The sequence below is a fragment of the Dermacentor albipictus genome, chromosome 6 (genome assembly GCF_038994185.2).
Source record: "Dermacentor albipictus isolate Rhodes 1998 colony chromosome 6, USDA_Dalb.pri_finalv2, whole genome shotgun sequence".
NCBI classification, from domain to species: domain Eukaryota; kingdom Metazoa; phylum Arthropoda; class Arachnida; order Ixodida; family Ixodidae; genus Dermacentor; species Dermacentor albipictus.
In genome coordinates this window covers 24452458-24478689 of record NC_091826.1, presented here as the reverse complement: position 1 = coordinate 24478689, position 26232 = coordinate 24452458, and the positions used below count along the sequence as shown (strand labels likewise).

At 44.9% G+C, this 26232-nt stretch overlaps 3 protein-coding genes across 6 annotated transcripts in view; 2 read left to right on the top strand and 1 right to left on the bottom strand.

The window, feature by feature from the left end:
• Positions 1 to 869, bottom strand: part of LOC135896509 (uncharacterized) — a 31224-nt gene extending 30355 nt beyond the window's left edge. The window contains exon 1 of the mRNA XM_065424936.1: positions 849 to 869. The gene's annotated coding sequence lies outside the window, so the exon portion shown is untranslated. The remainder of the gene's footprint in view (positions 1 to 848) is intronic.
• Positions 870 to 1585: 716 nt separating this feature from the next.
• LOC135896479 (uncharacterized) lies at positions 1586 to 9838 on the top strand. 2 transcript variants are annotated; one of them, XM_065424880.2, is made up of 3 exons: positions 1586 to 1887; positions 3348 to 3598; positions 4541 to 6611. In XM_065424880.2, exons 1-3 carry the CDS (start codon positions 1685 to 1687, stop codon positions 4732 to 4734), a joined length of 648 nt encoding a protein of 215 aa, XP_065280952.1. In that variant the 5' UTR covers positions 1586 to 1684; the 3' UTR covers positions 4735 to 6611. The 2 variants fall into 2 exon arrangements, with proteins under 2 accessions (XP_065280952.1, XP_065280951.1); XM_065424879.2 differs by lacking the exon at positions 4541 to 6611 and adding an exon at positions 7520 to 9838 and having other exon boundaries at positions 1601 to 1887; positions 3348 to 3594.
• A 107-nt stretch (positions 9839 to 9945) lies between these two features.
• Positions 9946 to 26110, top strand: LOC135896477 (transmembrane protein 121B-like). Of its 3 annotated transcripts, none has more exons than XM_065424875.1 (5): positions 9946 to 10663; positions 14189 to 14464; positions 16482 to 16635; positions 18427 to 18696; positions 20858 to 26110. In XM_065424875.1, the coding sequence occupies exons 1-5, from the start codon at positions 10661 to 10663 to the stop codon at positions 21226 to 21228; spliced, it is 1074 nt and encodes a 357-aa protein (XP_065280947.1). In that variant the 5' UTR covers positions 9946 to 10660; the 3' UTR covers positions 21229 to 26110. The 3 variants fall into 3 exon arrangements, with proteins under 3 accessions (XP_065280947.1, XP_065280946.1, XP_065280948.1); XM_065424874.1 differs by lacking the exon at positions 9946 to 10663 and adding an exon at positions 10756 to 11131; XM_065424876.2 differs by lacking the exon at positions 9946 to 10663 and adding an exon at positions 11602 to 11622.
• The last annotated feature ends 122 nt before the right edge of the window (positions 26111 to 26232 follow it).

Genomic DNA, 26232 nt, shown 5'->3' with positions numbered 1-26232 from the left:
GTTTTTGCTTTACAGTAATTTTACGTGTCACAGGTTGGGCACGCGAGCCACTCCGGTATGGGCGTTATGCCTTCTGCCGCTCTGCATGCTTGACTCTTGTGAATACAAATAAAGTATTATCATTTATTATTAACCCTCCGTTTTCATCTTGTGCGTCGTTTTGCCGTTAGATAATGGTTGTGCACGTAGATATTAACTCTATGGCACGTAGTGGGCCTGTTCGGTTGCTCTTTCCCGACAAATCGAAGAGGCCGGTATCATCATCATTTTGCTTTGTACCAAATCCCGTGCTCATAGAGTTTCATATTAGTATACCTAGAGGCAAATCTGGCGCTGCGATCGTTCAACCATCATGGGAATGATGGGAAGTACAGGCTTCGGATTGGCATTCTATAGACTGGCGAACTAGTCTACAAGTATTTTTTTGGCAGTTTTGGTTTCGCTCCAAGCGCAATTGCTATAACCTGCAGTGGGACAGTGCAACGCAAAGCTCTCTGCGTTTGTTATGTTGCTCGGAGTGGCGATAGCGAGCTGGGCCAGCGACTGGGACGATGCTTGTGTCGCGGTGTGGCGTCGAAGCCGTGACGAGAAAGCGGCGGCATCATAAACGTTGAAAGAACATGTTTTGAGCGTTTGGACCTTGGTTGGTTAAGTGTGTTAGGTTGACACTGTAGCGTTACGTTCTTTATGAAACTTCAGAATAGGACAAAGAAGGCACTACTGATACAAGACATATACAGTTGTACTTCTAGTGGCTTGAAAATCAAATTTTATTGAGGGCTTCATTATGTGCTCGTTTATGTGCTCATTGACATGCGTGTTTTAGGACTTTGAGAACACAAACTTACTTGTGGTAGGAAAGATAGCTGCTTCCGAGCTGTAGTCTAGTGTCGCACAGTGGGTACCCGCAAAGCCACGCTGTAACGCTTCGGAAGCGGTACGCCAATATAAAATATGATGAAGCATACTCGTAGGAGGCCACTAGCGTCCTAGCTAGCACTGCAGCAGATGTGCTTAAAAGTACTTGAAGACGTTCAGCAATCGTGACAGCCGACGCAACCTTTTCGAAAGAGCAAGAGAGTTCGCAAGTGCCTGTCGTCTGCGAGAAAAGTCTCGCGTTTGCAGCGAGCAGGCGTCGTAGCAGACGACACTTGTAGCATTCCTCTCAAGGGCGCAACGCTTTGTCACAATACAACATTTTTATTTCCAGAAATATTTGATGAGTATTTTTATATAAGTACATGCACGGTTGTTTTGCTGTTTCCAAAATGACTAAATAATTATTCTTTGGCGTTAAATTGGGAACAGAATCGCACAAGTATGCATACCCTGGTGTGTCCTGCTGACAAACCACAGTAAACCATGCTTCCATCTCAAAGTCATGCAAAGTTTATGTAGCGTGTTGTGCATTATATAACATACTGCAAAAATAAAATTAGATTTTACGTGATAATATTTGAGTATAGCGTTGTTTACTGCGCCAGAAGCAAACGCCACTAGTCTAAAGACCGAAGTCAATCCGAAGCCTGTACTTCCCATCATTCCCATGTAGGTTGAGGCGACGCTCATGAGAACCCCCGTAGACACTAGCGCCACATTTCCCTCTAGAGTATTTTTAGAAACTCTATGCCCGTGCTCGTAACATCTCTCTGATAGGGGCTTTGGTAAGGGCACGCCGTAATCCATGATGCCTTGCATAATACTCGTGCGCCCGTTCAAGTTCCCGGCGTTTGCGGTTGCGGTGCTGTGGGTATCGCTGGCAGCTTTTCATCGAATCATGCCGGCGTATTTCGCTTCTGCAATGTCTTTCCTGCTGGATATGGCCTTCCAGTTCTGCATCTTTCTGCCACTCGACCTGTGGACCAAGCACGCAATCAGAACTCATGGGTGAGCAAACAATTATTAGACGTGTCCTTAGCAGTAGCGGTAGGCTGTGCTGTGCTCCCGTTCTTGACGAAATGTTCGCAATAAGGATTTGAGGACGCGCCAACCGCCTTCTGATTATAAGGCACGCCGTAGTGGGGGACTCCGGTTTAATTTGGCCGTCTGGGGTTCTTTAACGTGCACCTATGTACACGGGCGTTTTTCGCATCCCGCCACCATCGAAATGCGGCCTCCGAGGCTGGAATCGAACCCGGGACCTCGAGCACATCAGCGAAACGTCATGTAGCCACTGCGCTACCGCGGGGGTGTTTATGTGCAACGGTCTGTTGGCAAGGGGCGAAAGAAACACGGGTTTTGCTGCTTTGCATACGCAAACGCGCACATTTCGCTTAAAATTGTTGAAAAAAAAAAGATTTTGAGCTCACCGCTGCACTTGCTCAAAATTTCGCAGAAAGATCGCATTTCGGAGTGAACGTCGTTCAATGTAACGCATAGCACAGTTCATATTGCCTGGTTTCATTTAGAAAAAAAAAATGCTAGGTTGCCTTCGTTCTGTCTAAAATGCCCTTGTATTCGCAGCACAAACGTCCGAAGTGTCGATTAAAAGCCTGGATGGGCATCACAGCTGATTGCCTGTGAGATTGACACATACATAAACGACCAGGGTGGAAAAAAAAAAAAGAATGCCCCTGTACAGTGCTTTGGGTGCACGTTAAATGATGGCAGGTGGTCAAAATCCATTCTGAACCCTCCGTTGCAGTGTCACCCATAACCCACTTTGCAGTGTCATGTCGTTGAACCCCACAATTTTAAAATGTGTAGCACTGATGGATCACACGCTGAAGCAGGTAAACAATTGGGAACTGTCCCATCTCAGCTTCGCCTTAGTTCTTGTATGCTCTTGCTGCATTGAAACTCTCCCTGATTACGTTAATAAAAGAAGGCACCTTGTCAGCGTGCATCTTCTTCAGAGTTTCCTGCTAAAATTACTAGAGGGAGCCCTGCCACTACCATCATTCAGCTACCAAGGAAATAACGGATGGTACATGGATTTGTCTAATGTTTGCGCTTGTAGCCGGAGATGTTCTTGAGGCTTTACCTGCCTTTCTTGGTTTAAATTTACAAGTAATAATGTTTTCTTAAACTCCCGGAGGCAATGAGACTCGCATGCAAGCACAATCATTGGGAATAACTGCACTTATAATGCAACATTTCGTTGAATCTGATCGATCAGTTTGCAAAGTCGCAAAGTCGTCTGAAGCCAGAGGGACTGAAGTTTAGGTAAACACACACTCTACCCAACATTTCTGTGCAAGCCGAACCCTCCATGCCTGCAGCTCCCATAGAAGCTGGCACCATGTTTCCCTAAAGTAATTTTTGTGGTCTTTCTGACCTTGCATCTATTTGACTGCTATAAAGGGCTGCAATGGATTGCCACTTCTCTTATTTTCCTTTGCTGCCAGATCCCTGGCCGAACGGCTGCACATTTGGCGTTCGGAGGCACAGATCCTGGCGGTTCTGTCATCGCTGCTCTGGCTGTGGCGGCTTCGTGTGCCCTGGCTCCTGCTGGTTCTGGCAGCCGGTGCCTACTGTGCGGGTCGTGGCTGGAGCCCTAGCCTTGCCATGGAGGCAGTTGGTTCCGGTGTGTTTGCCCTATGGTTCCGAGGCATGGAGTTCATTGGAGTGGCCGTCGATGGAGGCCTGCGCAAAGTAGGTACTGCATAACAGCCATTACTTATGAATTTATCGTAAGGTGCGCATTGTTTAGCGCATAACGAGGTTTGACGCTCGGCCTTGTTGCTATAGAATAGCAACAGGTATATAGTGTTTGGAAAGACCAGGACAAAGACGCAACTCAAGTGTTAAGTTTCAGCAAATGGTTTATTTGAAACCGAGGAGTTGACAATGCCCTCCCAAGAAAGCAGCCCCTTTATCATCTATCGAAGAGCACACTTGGACACATTCAAAAACGACAATACTTTCTCTGACAAAGAGGGGGGACTGAGTGCTTACACAGATCAGTGGCAATTTTCGCAACTTCACTTATTAATCTTGTAATGTCGCACATTTCAAAACGCCTGCTGTCCTACTAAAACGTCTTGGCAAAGACTCACAGGCTCCCACTTAAAACTCTCGCCTGCGACGCCTTAAGAGCCCTGCAATGGTGCATAACAAATTGGTTGACGATTGGCCCGCATGGGGTGCAGGTGTGACAATATTGTGGGAGAATGATGGAGACTCAAGGCTGATGCAGGTATTCACATGTGCTAGAAAAAAAAGTAAGCAAAGTATTTAATTACCATGACAGGGCAGAGAGCAAATAAACAAAGGAACAAAGCGAAATGCTTGACAGAAAACAAAAAACAAAAGTGAGAGAGCAACAAAAGGAGCTTAAAATTATTACACACAAGAGAAGAAAAGAGAAAAAAATATTGTACAAGATGGAAAACAAATTAGGTGCTACAACAAATAATGCAGTCTTGTACGATCTAAGAACCTGTTACCCACACCATATCAAAGTAGTCAGACTAGGCCTAGTATAGATAAGTCGCAATGCAGTGCACACTACACTAATAGAAATTAACCGTAAAATACAGGGGGAGAGAAAGAAGTTTTTACGAACCATTAAATTGTCCATCGGCTGGTCCTTGTGCAGTGAAGTCAACTCAGCCTGAAGGCGGTCTGGTGACTTCGGTTGACAACAATGAGCACGACGAAGCGGATTGCTGCACTGCTGCGGGGATCAACCCGCTGCTGTCGCAGACACTGACCTGCGACATTTCTTCTCGCCGCACCAACCGCTGGCCAAATGTCGACTTCCCACAGAGTAAAGAAAGTCTTGACTATTGATGTCGGCTGTCGGTCTCTCATTGCACCCCCTATGCACAAGAAAAGGCCACACCTTGATAGTGTCAGGGATGCAGGCGAAAGTTGGCAGCAAAAAAGGAAAGGGCCGCGTAGTATCATGTATAAGGAAGGGGCGCAAGCAGTGACGTGCAGAATGTTGGGTGCACTTTTTGTCCGAAGCACCTCCCTCCCGGAAATGCGGGGTGCACTAAAATGCCAGCCGCTTGCGACAAGCAAGGTTCGTCTCTGTGTGTTGATAAAACCGCGGTGTAAATACGGGTCGCACTGTGGCCTGCTACAATGCAGCGCCAGTCACCAATCGTGTCCTTTCCTCTATCATTCAGGCAGTAACTCGCCTGCCCAACATACTGCTCACTGCAGAAAAGAAGTATTTGGTGCACAACTGCTTCCCTGCAAATCACAAACTGTGTTCTAGGCCGTTTACTGCAGGCATATGTCATACCTTGTAGTGGGTTTCTGATCTTACAAATTATATTCAACTTGCATGGGGCTGAAAAAGACTACTCTAATGTTGCCACGTTCCACCAGCCTTTTCAAGTTGTGCGAGATGTTGTACAAGTTTGGTATAGCAGCTTTTCTCTTCTGATTGTCGGCACAGCTTGGAATGCTGGTTTGTTCACTCGAACAATACTTCCGAAGCACAGAGACAAACTTACAAGATTAATAATTGAAACAGCGAAAATTGCAAGTTTGGGCACTGACTGTGTAAGCGCTCCATCTCTCTTTGTCAAAAAAAGAGTCGCCATTCTTGAGTGAATCCTAGGCCACTATTTTGCCTTTCTCCGTGCGTGTGTGGCTGCGTTCGACCTCTCACGAGTGTGAAAAGGCATTGCTATAAAACAGCAACCCTAATGTGCGCTTTGGCAGATGATAGAAGGGCGTTTTCTTTTTGGAAAGTATAAAGGAAAGTCATTGATTTGCGCATAGCATTTGTTACGCCATATGGGCGCTGTCAATGCATATTTGCGTGCCTTGGTTTCAAATAAACCATTTGTTCAAAGCTAGAGCTCGTGTTGTGTCCACCTTCCTTAACCTCATCTTTTCAAGCGCTTAATACTCGTTACTTTAGAGCTTCCTTGTGTCTGGCTTACTGACGCCAGTAAGTTTACAGCTTTTCATATTTTGCATATCAGAGCACAATGGACTCCTGCTAATTTGACCTTGATTAATTCGACTTTTCCCTTGATTCAAGCACACTGAAAAGTCATGATGGGAAAACATACATTGGGGGCTATGGAAGGAAAACTCGTTTCGTTGGAGCACAAAAGCATGTCGCTCTGGTTAATTCGACCGTCAGTATCCCCTTGTGCGTGCCGCGGTTACTAAAAATGTGAACACACTGCTACTGCTTTCCTAGGTGTGAAGCGTTTTATTTTTGTCTTGTAGTGTCGCTCAAGAGCAAAAATCAGGAAGACATCATTACGCGCTACTTAAAGCAATAAAGAAATTTGATTTAGCTTATATTGCTGCCATTTGTCAATTCGATCGTTCAGATGATTGGACAAAATCTTGTGGTCCCACAAGCACCAGATTAATGGGAATAAACTGTACCCTTAAAGACTTAATTGCAAGGGTGTCACACAAAGAGGAGGAGTGGTAGTGAATAAAGTGCAGTTACAGCAACAAATATTTAGAAACACAGGCAAAACATGGACAGTCAGATATAGAATGATAACAAACAAAAATACATGATAAAATACATTGCAAGGTCATTGTGCACGGCAGTAGGTATTTACAAATTAGTAAACAAACTGCAACAAGGAAACACATTCAATACAGTAAAAACAAATTGAATAATCGCGACTAAAAACAGCTGCAGGATCAACGAACAATTCAAACACAGTCGCTGAATTATTTTTCATACCTTGGTGTTTTGGGTTTGTTTATTGCATGGACCCACCCCTGCAATGACATGAACTTGTAGAATGAATGTATAATGGCAGCCAGGCATTCGTTACGGGACAATTTCAGCAGTACACTTGCTTAACATCTCTGCCGCCAATCATTCTTGCCATGACTATAGAGCGGAGTGTAAGTTAACAGCACCTTTACAGAGCAAACATAGTTCTTGGTTGCAAAAGGAGGTGTACAAAGGAAGGAGACGCAAAGTGCCAACTACCTAATGATTTAACGATTCGAATAACACATACAATCAAACAAACAGACAAGCAAAAATGCATACTACTCGTATGTGAGCGTGTCTCTTATACCATCGCACGGCGAGCCTGAAGACTGCCAAGCGCACTCAACATGACCATACCTCACAGCACCATACCTGCCAACTCTCTTGAATTTTTCGTACAGTTTACAGATTCAGGCTCATGCTACAATTTTACGAATGGTTAGCCAAATTTTACGAAAAATAAATTTGTTTCATTTGTTGGTCTCACACCCTTGGAAGTCTTCTGAATGTGAACGGACACCCAGATGGGTATCAGCTTCGAGTAGGTCTGTTCAGATGAGGTCCCGAAGCAAGCGAAATCGGCAATGGCAAAGTTGCTGAAAAAGTTACACTAATCTGTAAACAGTCTGTCATGTCACTTGTTAGTCTGTGCTGTTTACTTGTGTGCTGTGTCCAAAGGTAAACTAGCATTAATGAAGTGCATATGTATCCAACAAAATGTGTGTGCACATGGCAAACTTAAAAACAAATTCTTACAACCCTGACCCACTGATTGTTGTGCCCGCGGGATTTTTACGTCTTTTGAGGGTTACGGTTTGGCAGGTATGCAGGAGCTTCGTCAAAAATTATTTCTTTCTCTTGCAGGTGCTCCCCCAGCAGTGGAAGATGGAACGGGCAGCAACAATTGTATTAACGACGACGCGGCGAGTCGTGATTTCAAGCTTCCTGGTGTCTGCCAGATTTCTGCAGCGCCTCTGGCGCGCCCTAGTCCACTGGCGCCGTGAGCTGTGGGAGGCTTACCTGCATCACTCCGATGCCATCAGCGTGCCGGCCGAAGCGAGAGGTTCACCTCCACGGATTGCCAGAAGGGCGACCTTCTCCGGTGTGGTGGACCGCATGGAGGTCGCCGACCGCACTCCACCAGAGCGGTGACATATTGCAGCCGGTGGTGTTGCCCTTTGTGGCTCACTTAACCCTCTGAGGGTAGTTGCTTTCTGAGTGATATAATATAGAACTGCCTTGACAATGGCAGCGGTCTTCTGCTGTGGTGGCAAATGGCCCTTTTGATGCACTCTTGAGTCTTGGCATCACTGGCGTTGTACTGTGCTCTCCTGCCTTCTGATGTGGACTCGAAGTTGCACTGAACTGCTCGGGTAGACGGGTTGTGATGCAGGCCATTGCTGGCAGCAGATGAACAAGCAGGGTCGGGCTGTACCTGCGGTGCCTTCTCGTTGTTCACGGCAAATGAGATTCTGTACTCCGTTTCATAACTAAAATCCAACACTGCGGAAACTCTGCGAGAAGTTCTGTCGTCAAAATGTGTCGCTCTGCGCATTTCCTGGTCAAGTGGCTTGGACACGCAACTCTGAATCAAAATGGCATGGCTTCAACACATTTTCGTTTTGTGGGCAGTTATATGAAACCAAGCCCTAAGTAAAGTTTCTGCAGGGGTGGTATTCTGCAAGTGTCCATCTAGTGGATATGTCCATTTCGTCTGCTGCTGACGTTCTGATTGGCTGGGCTGAGGTACACGTCAGAAGGAGACAGGCGCTCCCAGCCAACCACCACTTTAGCGGCAGACGAAATGGATATGTCCACCAGGTGGACACTTGCAGCATAGCCCCTGATGTCACAGATGCCATCCACTGCAAAAGAAAGGTAGATGCTTGCTGAGACATCTTTGTCACGATTGGAAGCAGTCTTTGTGACATACTGGAGCAGAGGACACAGCGGGGAACAAAACAATGCAAAATTATTACACACCATTACATAATTCATTAGTGCCCAGCTATTCCAACACATGAGCTCATATAGTCACAAAATGATGTAGTGTTTTTTCTTTTGATATACAACGCAATACTTTTTGCTTGCGGATGTAGCCAGTGTGCAAAATCGCTGTACCTTCCACAGTGTTGCACTGTAAGTATGAAACGGAGTCTTACGAGCATGTGAGGCATTGTCCGACAGCCTGTGCTCGTGCGACTTGCCATACATGAAGAAAGAAATTCTTGAAGCTGATGGCAACTTATCTGTATAATTTCAGCTTGCAATCCCTTACTGTGCAACAGAAGGCAATGAAAAGCTGCAATTTGTTTAGGAAATGCTTTTTTCTTTAAGTACCGCATCGACCACAGCTGTTTTTGTGTAGCTGATTTCTGCTGTAATGAAGTTTGTTGTCAGCGTTGACCTGGTGAATGTATTTTTAGTAGAGTGATGTTGAATCATTCAAAAGAAGTGGTGGAAGATTTGTGCCTGACAGTTGTAGTGCTCGATTTTGTTTTTGAAGTGTACCGGACAACAATTTGAGATCAGGCTGATGATATAGAAGGCAGTGCTGCATGACATGGATGAGAAGGTCATGTTCATATCCTGGAATGGATAGATTTTTGCGACACATTTTTTAACCATGACTTGACGGAGAGAGTGTCACTTTGGTGCAGTCATAGGTGTGCGCTGATGTGAATTGTTATGCTGCAGATCTATTGAAAGCACTTGACAACCATGTGTCATGAAAGTGAAACTTGTGAATAAACTCGCATGCACACAAATTTTGCAACATCTTCATGCAGCATGCAGTAATCATTTCGTAATGTGGCGCATAAACACTCAAATGTTGGGTTCCCTCTCGTTTTCGTTTGTACCTCTAGCACTGCCTTTCGTCTTAACATTACAATACTGCAAGTTGTCAGGTTTGTGTGTGTGTAGATTTTAAGGGAACCGCCTTGTATGTCTGCAGTGTGAAGTGGGTGGCCACATTGTTTTGTAGTGGTCATTACAGGTCCTTTGTATCAGTTGTATCTTTTTTTTTCTTTTCTCAGTTTTCCTCGAGTGAGTGTTTTACTTTTGAGCACGTTGTCTACATACAAAATTTGTATGTAGGGGCAGTCATGAAATGCAGTGTGGATCTGTTTTTATGTACAAAGAGCCACGATATTATAATAAACAAAAACATATCGAAAACCATTCGTGTCCTTTCAATTTTGAAAATTACAAGCCCGATGCTGCCTTGCGGACAAGGCACTGAGTCCAAAACAGATTGCTAAGTGGGCGAATTCCAGTGATAACGAATCTGCTTATCTTACCCTATAAACGCAGTGCGGAACGTGCTGCGTAAATATCAATGTTATCGCTTGGAACGCCGAAACATTCTTGTCCCTGCTCATCTATAAAGTGTTCACAACGCACGTCCCCCCGCAACAGCTTCTGTGGAGTATCGGAAACCTCGCAAACCTATCCCGACGTGCCGTGCTTTTGGGTCCTGCAAGCGCCGAAAACGACCGTCATATTTCGAGCCTTTCGAGTGGCCTCTGCAACAGCTGTGACCAAGGCAGGACCCATACTGGACCAACATATGCGGATAAGCCTCAAAATAGTGTGATTGTTATTCGCACGGTCACCGTCGACGGGAGACGCCGTGAAAATAGACTCCAAAGAGAAGTCGGGAATTGTTGCTTTGAATTTTTTTTTGTTTCATTGGCAGCGCGTAGCAGCAGTCTTCTTTCGCTCGTTGAACTTTTGGGCTCGCTTCTTTCGCTAAAGGCGCGACGGGTGATTCATACCGCCGCCGTCGTCCCTTTGTGCGCGACAGTTGAGCGCTAGTGCACTGAATCGCGAGCCAACCGACACGAACTCGAGTGAAGAAAGCTTGATGGATGTTGTGGAGTGCTCCCTGAGCTCCTCTTCACTGCTGCGGCGGCTGCAGAAGTCCCTCCACCGTTGCAGCGACCAGCAGCCGTGCTTTTGACCGTCACCGAAGACGCCGCGTCGGCGAACGCGACATACGCTATGGTGAGTAGCTACGGCGCGCCCCAAGCGTCTGTGTGTGCTGTCTGCGCTCGCGCCTTGCAAGTTTCGTTCGCTTCGATCACAACGCCCGCGACAGCGCAACGAACACGAGGGCTAGCGCTGTTTCGTTCTCCTCCTTCTTCTTTCTTTTTTGTTTAAAATATAGTTGTCACCAGCTCATCGGTCCGAACCCATGTTCGGCGCCCCGCAGCGATGATTCAGGCCCTCCCAACACCGTGGGCGTCACCTTTTGCGTCAGCGACTTTGTTAGCACCTGTGCGCGGCTAGCTTTTATCAGCTGACAGCTTGCAAAGGCGCGGAGCGCGCGGTGCTGGCGTTTCAGTTGTCATCGCGGACACCTCTCTAAACAGCGCACTCGGAATGTCTGGATTATTCGTTGTATATATGCTCGAGGCGCGAAAACTTGTGACTCTGTGCAAGCCTTTCCATTCTTTCAGACGACTGACGCAGGTGCACAAAGATTTCTAAAATTCTTTTGTGCTTTGTCCTTAGGCGAGCGCTACATCGACCACTCGTCTGTTCCGTTTGCAACTTGCGTTGGCGCTGGCTCTTTTTACATGCTAGCACGTGCGTTTTGCGGAAGTGTAGTGTTTGCGCCGGAACCAGCAGTTTCGTTCGTGTAAGATTGAGCAATCGCTTTTGCGCAATCGATGCTTGCCTTGAGACGCAAAATCGCCACTGCACCTACAGCGGCGAGTATGGAGTAAAAACCAAACGAAACCGCGAGAAGGTGGTCTTTGCTATTTTGTTTTCGTTTTCTTTTTTAAACATGGAGCATAAACGTCTGCTTTGAACATGGCGTTGCAGATGTGTACTTAAATTTCATGGGGACATCCTTTCGTAGCAGTAATTGACGCACTGTGATGCTAACTTGGTGGTAAGAACATTTGCAACGCGCCCATCAACGTAAATGCTACACCATTTTGAAGGAAGAGAATGATGTAAGCATTTTTAGAGATAAATGATTTCTTTTGCGTGATCTACCTGCGAGATAAACGCACCTTTTATCAGATTCTTTGGGTGCTCCTTTTTGTGCTTCAATGCTAACTATTGGTTTTCTTTAGCAGGTGTCTGACCTTAAATTCTTTTTCTGCTAGAAATAGCAGCCCACTTTTATATAAACCTGCTGGAAATGCACATCACAAACTTGCGAACATGCATTTCAGTTTCAGTGGGTGTAACATATTTGTATAGTAATTTTTCAGGGAATATTACGCATGAAAAAGTAGACGCAAGGCGTATCAAATACTGAATAAATGTTTTCGTAGATATAAGACATTTCATAGTACAAAGAAAACTAATTGAACACAATGAAACCACTTCTGCCACATCACAGACATCCTGTGTGTATTCACTTCTTTTGCCTGACGGAGCAAACTGGTCTTCTATATCGCTTGCAGATTAGCCATGACCATTGTCCATATTTGAAACACGCACGTAGCTCTGCTGTTTTAGCTTGCAATTAACATTGCAAGATGTCACCGTTTGGAGAACAGTCAAGTGCAATAAGGAAAGTCAAGTGAATGGACAGCATACAAGCACTATCTAGCATGCATTATGCCTTTCTGACAAGGCCTGGCCTCTAAGCTCGCCGTTTGTAACCATTTCAGTTGCTACAATCCTTTTAGCGGACTCGGCCATATGTCCACAGCACATGAAGATCACTGAGTGGCAAAATCCACCGTGAAGCAGATCGTCTCTCCATTTTTTTCTTTTTTTTTCAAAACGAACGGTTCAGAAAATAACTAGACTGCACTTCATATGTTTTCGTAGGCTCCTTGTACAATTGGTGGTAGGCTTATCTAGAGAGCTCAAGTGGCATGCTTTGGGCTGCATGAGCAATGTCTACTGATAGCACCTGGTTCGAGAAAACATCTGAGCTTGTGCAGGCACACTGATGAGGCTGGCTTCAGAGTTTACTTTGCCAGCCATCGTTGCTTCAGCAGCTGTGATTGGCTTCATTTTGATGGACTGTCACTGCCTGTTGAAGGTTTTGTGGAACAGAAACGAAAACAACATATCTAAGTACTCACTGTGTTGCCACGTTCCAATAACGAATTCAGACTGTTGCAGACATGTAGGGACATTATTAAATTGAGTTTATAATTATGACCAATGCGCCGAAGACGACGACACGGAAGGAAAAAAAATGGGTGGGGGCACAATGATCACGACTACAAACCTCTACCAAACAGCTAGCTTGAAGTGGCTTATAACATGTCTAAAGCAGCTGCGGTCTGTAACAAGCTGCGGACTGCAAAAGAGGCTCTTTCTACGAGGTTCATCGGCAAGGAATGTGCCTGTGTCCCTCATGATGTGTAGAAATAGCCAGATCTACAGGCAAAGGGGAAAGAAATTGCACACAGAGAAATACTAAGAGCTTTCAAAAGGGTTTAGGAGAGGGATTTGTGTGGCCATGCTTCCAAATAACCTTCTTTAGCGAGTCTCGGAAGCAATGTTTGGTGATCTGCATCATATCTGTTAACTGCCACGTGTGTGCATTGTCTTCTTGGGTGCTACTTAAAGGTCGTTATTAAAAAGAGATTGAGAAATTGTGAGCCATGCAGCTTGGCCAGGATTGCTTTTGTTGTATATCCTTTCAAGCCATTGTCAGCACAACTGGCCGGCAAAGATAGTGCATCAAAAGCACCAATGAAAATATTTAAAATGTGTTGCCTACATCTTGAAACACTTCTGATTAGACCCGTGCTGCAACTTTCAACAATACATGTTAAGTTACTTTCAACAATACATGTTAAGTTACTTTCAACAATACATGTTAATGTTTAAAGAAGTCGGAAGGTAGGTGTCTGGGTGTCTGCTCTTGGTGTCAGTAAGTCGTTACGTAGCAGGTTCACTTTCAGTGTTTTTCACAATCTTTTACTCCCTGCACTTCTTTCTCAAGTGGCTGGGTATGTGCTTTCGAAGTATGCTAGATCGAACTAACTAACATTCTCATATCTGGCATTTCTGTAGAATGCATGGAGTCCAGATTCTGTGAACTTGAAGAACTCACTAAGAACTGGACATTCAGAATTTTTCTACAGCTGCATACTTTTCACAATTCTGAAAATGCAAGAAATGTGGCGAAACTAAATTTTCACTGGGCAGAATTAGTGCCTGAAGGGGATATAGTATTACTCATTTTTAAGAAATTTAGCCAAAGTGAAATTTCGTTGCCTTTAATCTTTTTGCAGGCACAGCTTTTGCCCGTGTTTCACGAACCTACAACCTTGGGCTCTTTGGCCATATCTGTTCCTTGTGCCATAAAACCCCAAACATCAATCAAAACTTTCTTTACACTGCTATAGCAACTGGGCGACGCAAACGTAGGGACACGCTGTAGATGGCAAGGAGAAGAGAATAGGAATGTGTGGTTGGCTGGGGATTGCATACATGCTCCATGTGGAGTGCACTCACCGCTGAATTCTTTAATTGTATTGGATGGCTGTCCAGTTTTCCGATCTGTTAGGATTGACCTGCGCCTATTCTCCTCCTACGACGCAGCCCGTGAGCGCAGACTCTGGTGGTGTGAGGATGCTGCTCCGAGCTGCACTGGCCCGGTGCTGCTCTGTGTCGCGCCTGGTGGCCGTTTTGGACGTGCTGGTGCTGCTGGTGGCGGTCATCTTCCAGGGCTCGACGCTCGACTTCTACCTGATTCAGCACAACCAGGGATCGGTCGCCTGGTACTTCTGGTTTCTGGCCGACTTCCTCGTTCTCATCGGCATCATGTCGGCTGTCTTCCTTGCTCGACGCCACTTCAGGCGGTCAGCACAGTCTCCTGTGAGTATTGGGCCCCTTTGACCTTCTCAACCCCTGAAGGGACCTTGACGACCTCAGCTCGTCGTGAGCGATGGTCATTTTTCGGCTTGTGATAAGTCCACCTCACAACATCGATGGCAGTAGAGATTCTATCGTTATCACTTTTATTGAATGAGATTTTCCACAATATTTGTAGTCTTACTTCAATGTTTGAACCATGTTTTAAGGCATTTAACATAAAAAAATTTGCCATTATAGTAGTTACTTCGAAAAGAAATCATACCTTGAGGGCTTAAACTGTATTCACATGACGGATTGAATTTTAATTTGACCTTGTGGATTGCGTGTTACACGGTCATACATCACCAGTTCCCATGGTAGTCACTTGGTCCTCATGAAACCACTTGTGATGCTCCCGAAAGCAAAATCGGCATTGAGATTTTCTGCAAGAAACGCCAAAATACCGTAACATCTTAGTCTGCTGAAAGCCATTTTAAATCCATATAACTCATTAAAATAGAATGCGTACTACAGAAAAGCGTAGCTCATGCTTTTAGCTGGATTACAAGCTGGATAGCCATCATTGATAGAGGGCAGCATTTCAAAGCACTTGCACTGTTGTCCATGTTTTCAAGAGTTGGAGCGTCGTCTGCTTTTCTCATCAGTCATGCGAATGCTAACTGCAAAGTGATATGATGTACATCTTATGTCACTAGACTGGGTTGTCTGTGTTCGCCTCCTTCATATGAATCCAGCCCAGCTTTACTGGCTAGTTAGAGATACAGCCACATGTCTTTATAAGGAAACACTTGGGACTTCTGAAATTGTTCGTGGTTCAAGTCACTCAATTGTGGCAATCGTAACACACTGTGTACAACTTGTAGTAGAGCAGGCTAAGGACATTCAGCAAACAAAAACCTTTATTTAGGGTGAATTCAAAAAATACTTAGTGAAAGAAGTTGCCTGTTTCTTTCATCTGCTCTCTTCGTCCAACGGCATGCAACGACTGCAGCCAACTTTATGGCGTGTGGTTCAGTGTATGCTTTGTGGCGTAACGCAGCAACGATGTAAGGTACAACTGCAGAGCATCCAGTGCCGCTATTGATCATTGGGGAGTGTTTTGAATGATAATTGCATCTTAATTTCCTGCGGCAAGTTGTTTTTTCATTCACTTTAATTTCCATTAATTTATCGTTTCTTTATTTCATTTATTAAGCACAACTAATTTTCCCTATGTTGTTCTTGGTGTCAGTGTTTGTTCGGTTCCTAATATATGACTTTGTTACATAGAAAATTGGCGCCGAAGGTCCCCGCAAATGCTCCTTAATTTGAATTGCCTAATCCAAAACAAACGAGTCGATGTAATCCCCACGTGATCTCCTTCTCTGCCACTCTCTGTGAATCAACCGATGTCACTCATGAGAAGTGCTGAAATAGGTGGCGCCACTCCCATTTTTCATTTTTGTCATTTTATATCTTACAGAAGCTCTTTCTTTATATGAACAACAAATTTGTTATTGCAGAAGCCTGATCTTTCAACCTGGCTCAACACAATACTTTTTTTTTTATTGTGTCTTGTCCTCTTCAGGCACCAATATTTTCTGTCCATTCAAAAATTTTTTCTAGTACATTTCTTGCATCTTTAATATCATCAAAAGTAAAGAGCTGTAGAACGAATTCAGTAGTCTCAGTTCATCAGCGAGTTTTGTCATGTTTATAAAGTGTGGACTCCATTCAAGAACTCTCTACAGGAATGTAAGATATGAGAACATCAGCTATTTCATGTCTAGCATACTTAGAATAAGCCAACCTGGCCACTTGAAAGATATGCCTGCTTTAACGTAGTGAAAGGCAATGAAAGAAATAAACCCCCTGCATGACGGCATGCTCAAACTGTAAGCAAATGTGCAGTCGCCTGCCTTCCAACTCATTTTATTAAAGCACTTTACACATATTATTCAAACTTGCCGCACGTGTCAAATCATGAGTGCTTCAAGTTGCATGCGATACCTTTTAAGATGCGCCGGGTTGTGTGCAGGACCAGCCAGACGATGCCACACCCGAGCCTGAGCCCCCGCACCCAGTCCTGGGTCGCTTCCCGCTGTGCTACCTGTCCTGGCTGCTGTATGCTCTGCTGCTGGTGGCCAAGGTGGTCCTGCTCTTTCGCATGGATGTGGCACAGAAGCTGCAGGGTGGGTGTATGGGAGGCTGTTGAACAACTTTGAAGGGGCATTGACTAGGGTTGACTAGGGTTGCCAACCACGTCAAATTTAGTGGGACAGTGGTGCCGAGTCTTGCATAAATGTCCCAAATCCCGATTTGACCCATTCGGGACGGGCAAACGCCCCAACTTTTGATCTCTCTCTCTCTCTCCTGCTGAGTAACAGTTGATCAACCATATTAGCTTTTTTTTGAGTGCCTGACAGCTTTCTTGCATAATCTTCGTTTTGTATTCTGTTTTCATAACCATAAAGGTGGTTCCATTTTTGTCATGGTTTTAGTTCTGTTGTAGGCCCTGACCTTTCACAGTAGCATTACGTGTACTGGTAGCCATGTTGGCCAAGCAATTGCTGAACCTTTCTTGTTGTAGGTCGTGACGTGGTAGGACACTAAAAATAAATTGTGAAACTTTGCTGCATGTATAGAGTGGTGGTCCCTGGCAGTGACAGGGTCGGTCATGACCAACCATGCTAGTGATAGAATTAATTAATGCAACCTGGCAGCGTAAAGTGGCACATAAAAGACAAAGTACTAGAGGAAAATCTCTACGCCTACATGGTTTTCAGGTTATTGCTAGGCCTGAGTGACTAGACAAACCCAAGGCCCACTTTTCGTCATCCGTCTGTGTGATGCTATGATAGGTGTAACATTTAAGAGACAGTACACAGGTGGGCTGGTATTCTGGTTGAGGTTAAGAGGAAGAACTGGTGTTTGGACAGGTGATGTATTGAGTATCAGTGTAGTATCGATACTATATATCAACAGAATATCAATTTGGTATCAATATAGTCTGTTAGAGTAAAGGAATAAGTACGTGCCAATTGGAGGGAAACGCATTCAATAACAGCAAAGGGTTAGGTGGTATGGAGAGATCAGGAAATATGCAAACAAAGGATAAAATTGATTGTCACAAGACAGAGGGGTAAGTGAAAGAGATGGCTGGAAGAGGTCCTCACTGCCTCTCCTCCTCCAAGAAAAAAAAAATGATGGGTAGATATAATGTGCAAATAAATTTCAATTTCACTTTATTTTATTCCTTTCTTACCATCCACCATTCACAGCTGGCCGATCACCATATAACATGGACGGAGCACTGCTAAGACCAGTGCATTATCTTGTGTCTTCTTGTTTCATCCTGTTTCTTTTTTTTGCGCTCTTCCATATCTTCTACCAACTAGCTCACCTACACGTGTTAACAGGAATATCGTTGGAATAGAATTGTTACATTTATCCGGCCCTGTCATAATACACAAATTGCAGCTTTCCTGTGCGTTCTGCGCAATGTGACTGATCCCAGTTTCTGGAGGCAGTGAAGGCAGCAGCAGCAAAGCAGATGATGCACGGAAGCTTGGGCTTTTGTGCATGACGCCATGTTATGGCAGCACAGAGCGAAAAAACCCTTTGTCCATGCATGTGTGCATTTTGTTACTCTTGTTTTGCTTTTACATGCTTGCGTATAATAAACTTCAGTTTGAAGTTGGCGATCGTCCTGTCCTTTCTTTCTTTTTTTGAAGTTTGAAGCTTATTTTTTTCTTCATTACAGAAAGAGGAAACAAGAGCAAAAGGGCCATATGGCCTGACAGGGGCTCTCGCTTCTAAGCACGTTCGACTTACATGATGATTCAATGTACGAAATGCCTGGTTTTTTTTAGTGCTGTGCAGCTGTAGCATGAAAAACAGACAAGTGTTGTCCGACGGTGCGACTGAACGCATTTGAAAGCATTCGTGCTGATAGCGAACCCCGTTGTTGGTGCCGCCTGCAGACGACAACATGTACGGGTCCCAGTTTCTCAAGGCGGTGTTGGCGGTGGCGGCGGTGGTCTTCCTGCTGCTCGTCGAGAGCCACAACGAGGCGGGCGCCAGCTCGGAGCAGCGCACGTACCTGCACTCGCTCTGCACGGGCACCACCTTCGAGGTGCTGGACAGCATCACCTTCCTCGGGCTGCTGTTCCCCAACGAGACCCACCTGACGCTCACGTACCCACTCGAGAATGCCGTGCTCGCGCTCACCTGCGTCAATTTCCTGCTGCCCAGTGAGTCTCGACCCTTGCAGACACCCTTGTAGGTGCACTAGAGAGAAACGCTCAAATCAGTTTTAATCTGATACAGTATTCTTTCAGAACACTGGTTAAAACATGTTAGCGGGCTAGTTGGTTAGAATCCACGATAAAGTGTATAAGCGCGACTGAACGAGGACGTAGAAAGAAATAGATACACAGAGACAGCGCTGTCTCTGTTTCTTTCTACGCCCTTGTTCAGTTGCGCTTATACACTCTATCGTAGATTCAGAACACTATTTTCATTCAAGGGCCCCCTCACTAGGTTTGGACAAGCAAACAAACATACGGTATACTTCGTGCGCTGATGATCGCATCTGCAAAGTAATGTGGTGCCGCGTGCTGCAAGAACAGCTGAAATTTCAAACCAGGCACTGCGTGCCCTCCCTCTCGACAAAGCTTCGCTCCCAGCCAGGGAGCCAAGGTCACACGCACAAATGCCTTTTCGCAGTGCTGTCTACGTCGCTCGCCACAACGCGTTGCTTCGCTTAATCATTTAATGCGGAAGACGCAACACCGCCGCAGTAAATGTGCCACGCAGCAAAAGCAGAAGAGAAGAAAAAAAATACGAATGAAAGAAGGCGGTGCTTGACACTGCAGTAAGTCCTTCTGCTATGTTAGGGGAGATGGCCGAAAGGAACACCGCTTGGGAATGCTAGCCGATGCAGAGGGAGAGAGTTGGTAGTGACGCTCACCTCCTGGTGGCATGTTAACAGGACAGCTAACTTCTATCTCCTCTAATAATGAACAGTTTCAAAGAATTCATTGGAAAACCTTCTTTAGATGGTGTTTTGCAACTTCCAATGCATACCCAAAACTTGCAATGGGGCTTGGCAAGGGGCCCTTTAAAGACAACCTAAAGAGAAAAGTTATTTGAACTGCATCAGTTAGTTACCCTTCTGCGGCACCAGAATATAGCCACTCTTACTGCAAGAAGAGGCTTGATACAACAGAAAAAATTGAAAAGCAGAAAGGCAGGTGGCGATGCTGCCTCGAATTTGCGGTGACACTATGGATTTCGATGGTGCCTGATTCAGCATAGTTAACTTTTTATTGTTAAAGGTGGGCAACATTGTATTTCAATTGAAAAGAAAAAAATGAAATTAAATTATGTGGTTTTGCGTGCCAAACGCGCAATATGATTATGAGGCATACGGCAACGATTTTGACCACCTGGAGTTCTTTAACATTGCTTTCAATGCACGGGACATGGGCATTTTCGCATTTCACCCCCATCAAAGTACGACCGCCGCGGCTGGGGTTCAATCCTGCAACCTCATGCTTAGCAGCATAGCACCATAGCCGCTAAGCCACCACATTTAATTGAGCCAGAGACAGAACTTAATTGAGCCAGAGAGACAGAATTTTAATTGAGCCAGAGACAGAACTTGGCAAGTTTTAACTCAGCCACTACGGCCCAAATCCATGGGAAAAACAAAAACAAACGAACTTTTAAATCTGTTATGTCACACCAACACACTGGTGCTTCAGTTTTAGCGTGAGTCTTATGTAGTGGAACTTTCACCTTCATTTTCTCATTTAATAATAAACCTATTATTGCCAAATTAACAAAAATGAGTTTTGAAAGAATTATTTACCACTTTAAGCTGGTTTAGTGCTTCTCTTTAGTGCCCCTTTAAACTATCAGTAAGACGTTTATTACTGGAATAAAATATTATTTTCAGACCTTTCAGTCATTTGAATATTGTGCTGAAACCGCAGAACAAACATTGCACATGTGTGATGTCACGGGTTTTAAAGTATTTCCTTATATTTAGGCTATTTTTGGTGCAGTAAAAAATGTAGAAACTATAGAAACATTCACTCACCCTGGGGATGTATTCTTGGACACTCACTATCTGTGATACTACTATCCCTTTCACGTAACCTAGTATGTGGCACATTGTGTGATTCGAGCAGTTTTGCTCAACCAGCCAATCAGCTCGACCAGTTTGCTCAACCGTCCAGTCAGCGTTCAATAAAAGTGATTGTCCAAGACTAGCTCCCCATCTGTTGCCCTGACGAAGACAAGACCTTTTGTCAAACTGTTGGCTCCGGCCTGCGTTTACTTAGTTTATTTTTTTCGCTCACTCATTGCTGCTCAATTCGTGCAAACTCTCAATTTCCGTTTGTGCAGCCCTGGCCCTGTTCAAGTTGAGCCAGTGCGAGTTTGGACAGCTGCCGCGACCCCTGGGACTGAAGCTGCTGTACAAGGTCCTGCACATGGGCCTCGTCAATGTGCCCTACCTGGCCATCCGCATCTACCTCTGGAGCTTCTTCGGCCACGACGTCTCCCTCTTTCTCATCAAGAACCTGCTCGGCATCTACTCTGCGCTACGCACGCTCGTGCCCGAGCTGCGCCTCTACTTTTTCCTGCTCGCCAACCGGCGCCGAAGCCACACGTGCATTGCCGCTGACCCCATCGAGCTCAAGGTCATCTGTGAAAAGGACGATCGGCATTGCGATGACGACGGGGCGCCCAGCCCGTCGGTCGGGAACGTGCTCTAGCAGCCTTTGTGGAGGCCCCCCTGTTGAGGCCATCATATAACTTTCCCTTACGTGGCTGACGCCGCTGTTGCTGTTTTCAGCACGCCGACCGGAGTGGACCTTTATTTGTGAAGGCGTCGCGCTTTGTGCCTTTGTTGTGGACACCGCGACACCATCTTATCTGCTGTGGGCATGCCTGGCTGGAAGTCTATTTTTATCTGTTTGCTTAATTTGATTTTCAAGTGACAGTGTAGACTCGAGTGAATTTGCTTGTTTTCGGCGCCGAGGGTCACTTGTAGTAAAAAAAGAACAAAAAAGAGAACTACACAAGAAAGAACAGAAAACAAGCCCAGCTGGGCATCAGCCCTGCAATTGCAAGATCCCGGGACCGCACAGGCCAGACCAGAGACGTCGCTCACAACACTGGAGCTTTGAAACTGCTAGAATGGTGAAACTTGAGAAAGCAGGGCCTATTTCGAGACTGCGCTATCATTTTTCCTGATTCAAAACAACACTCAACTACTTGGCACCTTGACATGGCAGTGCTTGCTGTGTATCGAGCATGTGCCTTGTCTGGAGGTGCAGTTCGGATGCTACATTCTCTCCGCTTGTCGAGGTTGCAGTCTCACACTCGGTCCTGTCCTAGGAAAGGTACTTCTGGTGACATGCCACACGGAGGCACCTGGAGGCAGCCTTGAGAACTTCTCATCGATCAAGGCTATCTAGTGATATCGCACTGTTCCTCCGTTGGCAACCTGTGGAAGCATGGCTTGTGCATTTGCCAAGACGTGGCTTCTTGCAGCTTTGTTCCAGACGCTACAGTACCCTCTTGTAGCCAGCTGTGTGACACTGTTTATTTTCATTTTGTTCCCCAACAATATGCCTGGTCAGTCCACTTAGTTCTATGTTTGCGCCATGTGTGAATCTCCTACCCAAATGCATTGAAGTCGAAGGTGCAGGAAAGACCATGTGATGGCGACGAACAGCATTTCGGGGACCACTGACCCAAGATGTGGTAGCAGGGCAAGCTTTGTTGAAGCTTCCATTTCCCCGCGTGTACTGCCGGGCTACTGCTATTGCGTGTGACACGCACATTGCAGAAAAACAGCTTGTCCTGCCAACAACTACTCTCAAAGCTTTTCTTTGAACGATGCACACTTTGGAATGGTGTTTGTCCAAAGTGGCACGTACCTAATTCATAGCCGGCACAAGCTATTCTGATGCGTCTTGTTTGAACAAGCCTCGTGCTTGTTATATAGGTCACTTTCTTGGCAGTATTGTGTGCATTGTTGGGCAATGTCTCATTTCTTTTTGTTTTTGATGCGCAAGCTTTGGGTGGTCACTGCTATCGAAAATCGATGCCACTTGCAGAGCCTGTGCCTTTTGGGAGATGCAGTGCTCAAAGATCAGAGAATTGATAAGAGGATGTTAGAGTGTCCATTTAAGGACATTTGAATGTAGAAACAGGTTGATTGGAGCCTTCGAAGAATGGCATGCACCTATCTGGTGCGATTGCCCAACGATTTTGCCAAAAATGTGAGAGCCTTGAACGATATGCTCAACTTGCACCAACTTTGCGTGATATGAAGTTTCTGAGCGTTCCACTTTTTTTTTTTTTTTTAATGCATAGAACCTCACTATGACATTCCACGGAAGTTACTGCAAACAGCTCTGTGCTTTCAGACTAGTTACTGTTAGGCTCCGTAACCACTCCTGCCTCGAGCTGTAGCAGTTGCATGCATTCATGTCAGCACAGAGCTCCGTTTTTGCCTGGATCCTGTCGAATAGTCCAGGTTCTATTGAGAATATCGTGGAAGCCCAACTTCACTGATCAATCCTGTTAACATCCACGACAGGTGCAAGCCTTGGGAGTGGTAATAGAGCTACGTCTCGCCACAAAACGGTAGTATTCAGCCTTTCAGTAGCAAGTTGTTGATCCTGAATTCTGGAGGACAGCAGCATGCTTCCTTTGTGACATGTTGAAGCATCATTGACGACTATTGCTTGAAGACACGGTTGTCTCTTCATATAGTTAAGCGATTGTTGACTCGGCATGTATTTAGAAATAGAGTTTTAGACATCTTTTCAGAAGTGTGTTGTCGTCATACTTGTACAGTGAGCCACTAAAGTTCACAGGACACAGTTTGCAAAAAGGCTGAACTACCGTGAAGCCTGAGCACACAGACTCAAATTTATTGTTTCATTGTGTGTGTCCTAGCCTCTGTGACCTGCACAGTGGTTTGTTAAACCCGTGCCCCATCAAATTTTGCGGTCAACTGTACACCTGAGAACTTGATGCCCAAATACTGTTATTGCCTTTGTGTGAGAGCTAATGGCAGATTCAGAAGTGTCTACCACGGAGTGGCTACAAGTCCCAGAACAGCGTGTAGTGTAGTGTACTTGAGATTACTTTTCCGTGCACAAGTTGACTTTTTGCAGCATGGCGGCTGACCTGGATCTACTTGTTTGACGTGCTGTCCTTTGCACAGGTGTCGAGTGTACGTGTTCAAGATTTGCCAAGAGTTTCGAGAAAGTGTGATAGTGCATGTATGGTTTGGAGGAGGCACAGCGGTGCCGAGTAGGAAAGTTTCACGTTGTGACATTAGGCATTCTCTACCTGGTCTTAATTAACCACGGATGCATTCCACGTTCACACCTGCGAGTAATGTCCAGCAGTTCACCCAACAAAACAAAAAGGACCGACACTGTTGCTGCTGCTTGCGGTACGATACTCAGTTTAGTTAGCATTGGCAAGTGTTGCGAGCACCACAAAGATTACAGGATGTGGTAAATAATATGGTAGCTGTTCCATCCGTCGTCTCTGTCACTACATGTTGCGTACTTGCAAAGAACGAACAGATACTGTTAAAATAATCAAAATCTTGCTGAGTGTCTGTCTGTGTTTATAGCACCCATGCAACCTGATAGTTTATGTGGCAACGTTTATCTCAATGTTTAATGATTTTTATGTGCTTAAAAGAGCCTTTAAAACAGAACGTATTTATATATCGTCTTGAGGTTGTCGAAAGTTTTACGAATTCTCTTAATAGCAGTCTGATGGTGTTCTATTTTATACTCAGTTCGGGAGTCGTGAATTGGTGATGTGTAATTTGTTTTATCTGGCCAAGTTTCTGCGTCTCTTTCAAAGATATATTTGGGCTAACCGGAAACCAGCAAAATTTATGCGAAATTTTGTCATTTTAAAATTCATTTTTATGCCACCCGTGAAGGCTGCAATTCAGGTTCTGTGGCAGCTTGCAAAAATAGTCACACAGAACTAGGTGCGGCGTGCTTTTAACTTCTAAGCATACTTAAGTATGACGCTGCCGAATTTAAACAGTATGCTCACGTTGGTGAGAGTATTAACCCCTAATGCAGTGACCAATTCCGAAAAAAAATGTTACAAGTCCAAAATTCTTTCAAGACCTGCGTATTTTGCGCCACTTTTTTGCCTAAACTATTTTCACAAATTTTTTGGCGAAAATTGCCTAGAGTTCATGATGAGTTGTCATTGGAAGTTAAGGCGTCAGTTCTGTACTTGCTTCACAACATGCTACGGCTTCTGATTTACGCAGTGTCAAACATAATTGCAATCACTTGACGTTTTGTCATGTTATGCTTACTCTTAATTCCACTTGTCTAAGGCAGCCACTTATAACAAGATACGTAAACTTTGGCAAATGGCTACTTGCTTTTGAGTGCATGTTGGCATTAGCTCTGTGTTTTCAGCCTGCACCATGATCATAGAGAAGCACTGTGTTCACCTTTGGGGAACTGACCATAGAACTGACCATAGAACTTTGGGGAACTGACTGCAGTACTGTTTACATATGCAAACTGAAGCAGAATTTATTTGTTCTGTGGAGTCGCTGATGTCCCTGCAGTTCCCGTTACTTACAAATGCATTGGATGTATGGATGTGTATGTTAGAAGAGTTGTACCTGACAGAACATTTGCTTATTGATGTGAAGTTAGGACTGCAGTTTTGTGAAAGATTTGCTATTGTAAGTTCTGTTGTTTTGCCTCTCTGGCCCACTGTAGACAGTGCATGAGAAGCTTGCGTGGCTCTGATTCCGTCTTTGCATGAGAGTTGTGCATTTTGTCGTGTACATATTGCTTCGCTGTGTTCATTGCTCATTCAAGCATCTCACTAACATTTAATAAGTGCTCAGGGGTTCTACACTTCCTTATCTTTTTCCATACAGGCTACTTTCAAGCACATACTTGCGTAAAAGCAACAAATTCAAGCAGCAGAGTGAAACAATCCGCATCATATATAGTTTAGCCGTTGACCTTACCAAACTGCCAGAACCTTTGCTGTATCTTCACTTAAGTCTCAAAATCAACTTTCAGTACAGTGAAAGCTACGAGGCCTGCTAAGGCATCACCGCGTATTACGCAGCAGAATGTAGTTCTATGTTGCGGCGTCGGTTATATTGCCGATGCACATAATCAAACACTACATAAATGTTTGTTTATTTTCTGACATCGTAAATAACTGCGTGCAATACGCTCCTTTTTCTGTACGACAGTGGAGTAGCACAGGCGCGGATTGATACCCCGCGGACTGATACTGCATAGATTATGAGACAAAGTGTAGGTGCGGTATTGTAACGTGTCTGATATATTTAAGTATCTGTCATCCAAATCCGTCAAGGTAAACAAGTCAACAAATCGTTTGGTGATTTTCTTTTTTCTTTTGCGTCGGTACCCGATCTTTCGTATTTACCCGAGCGCTTTTACTAAGTCCGTCAAGAAAGTTGTACAGTGAGCAGTGAAATAAATGCCAAACCGAGATGCCAAAGACAAAAAAGAACAAAAAAGAGAAAGTGTGTACGTATTGCAGCGTTTATTGCTCATTTTACGGCATTGTTTCACGTGTAATAAAGGTTGCGATTAACCAAACTTAGCGTCTGTGCTTTATTTAGTGGCTCAAAGCATAGAGTTTCATACAATGATTATTGTAAGAAACTCTAAGGCTCAACGTTTGCCCCCGCCCCCTAATTTTCGAGAATTATACAGTTA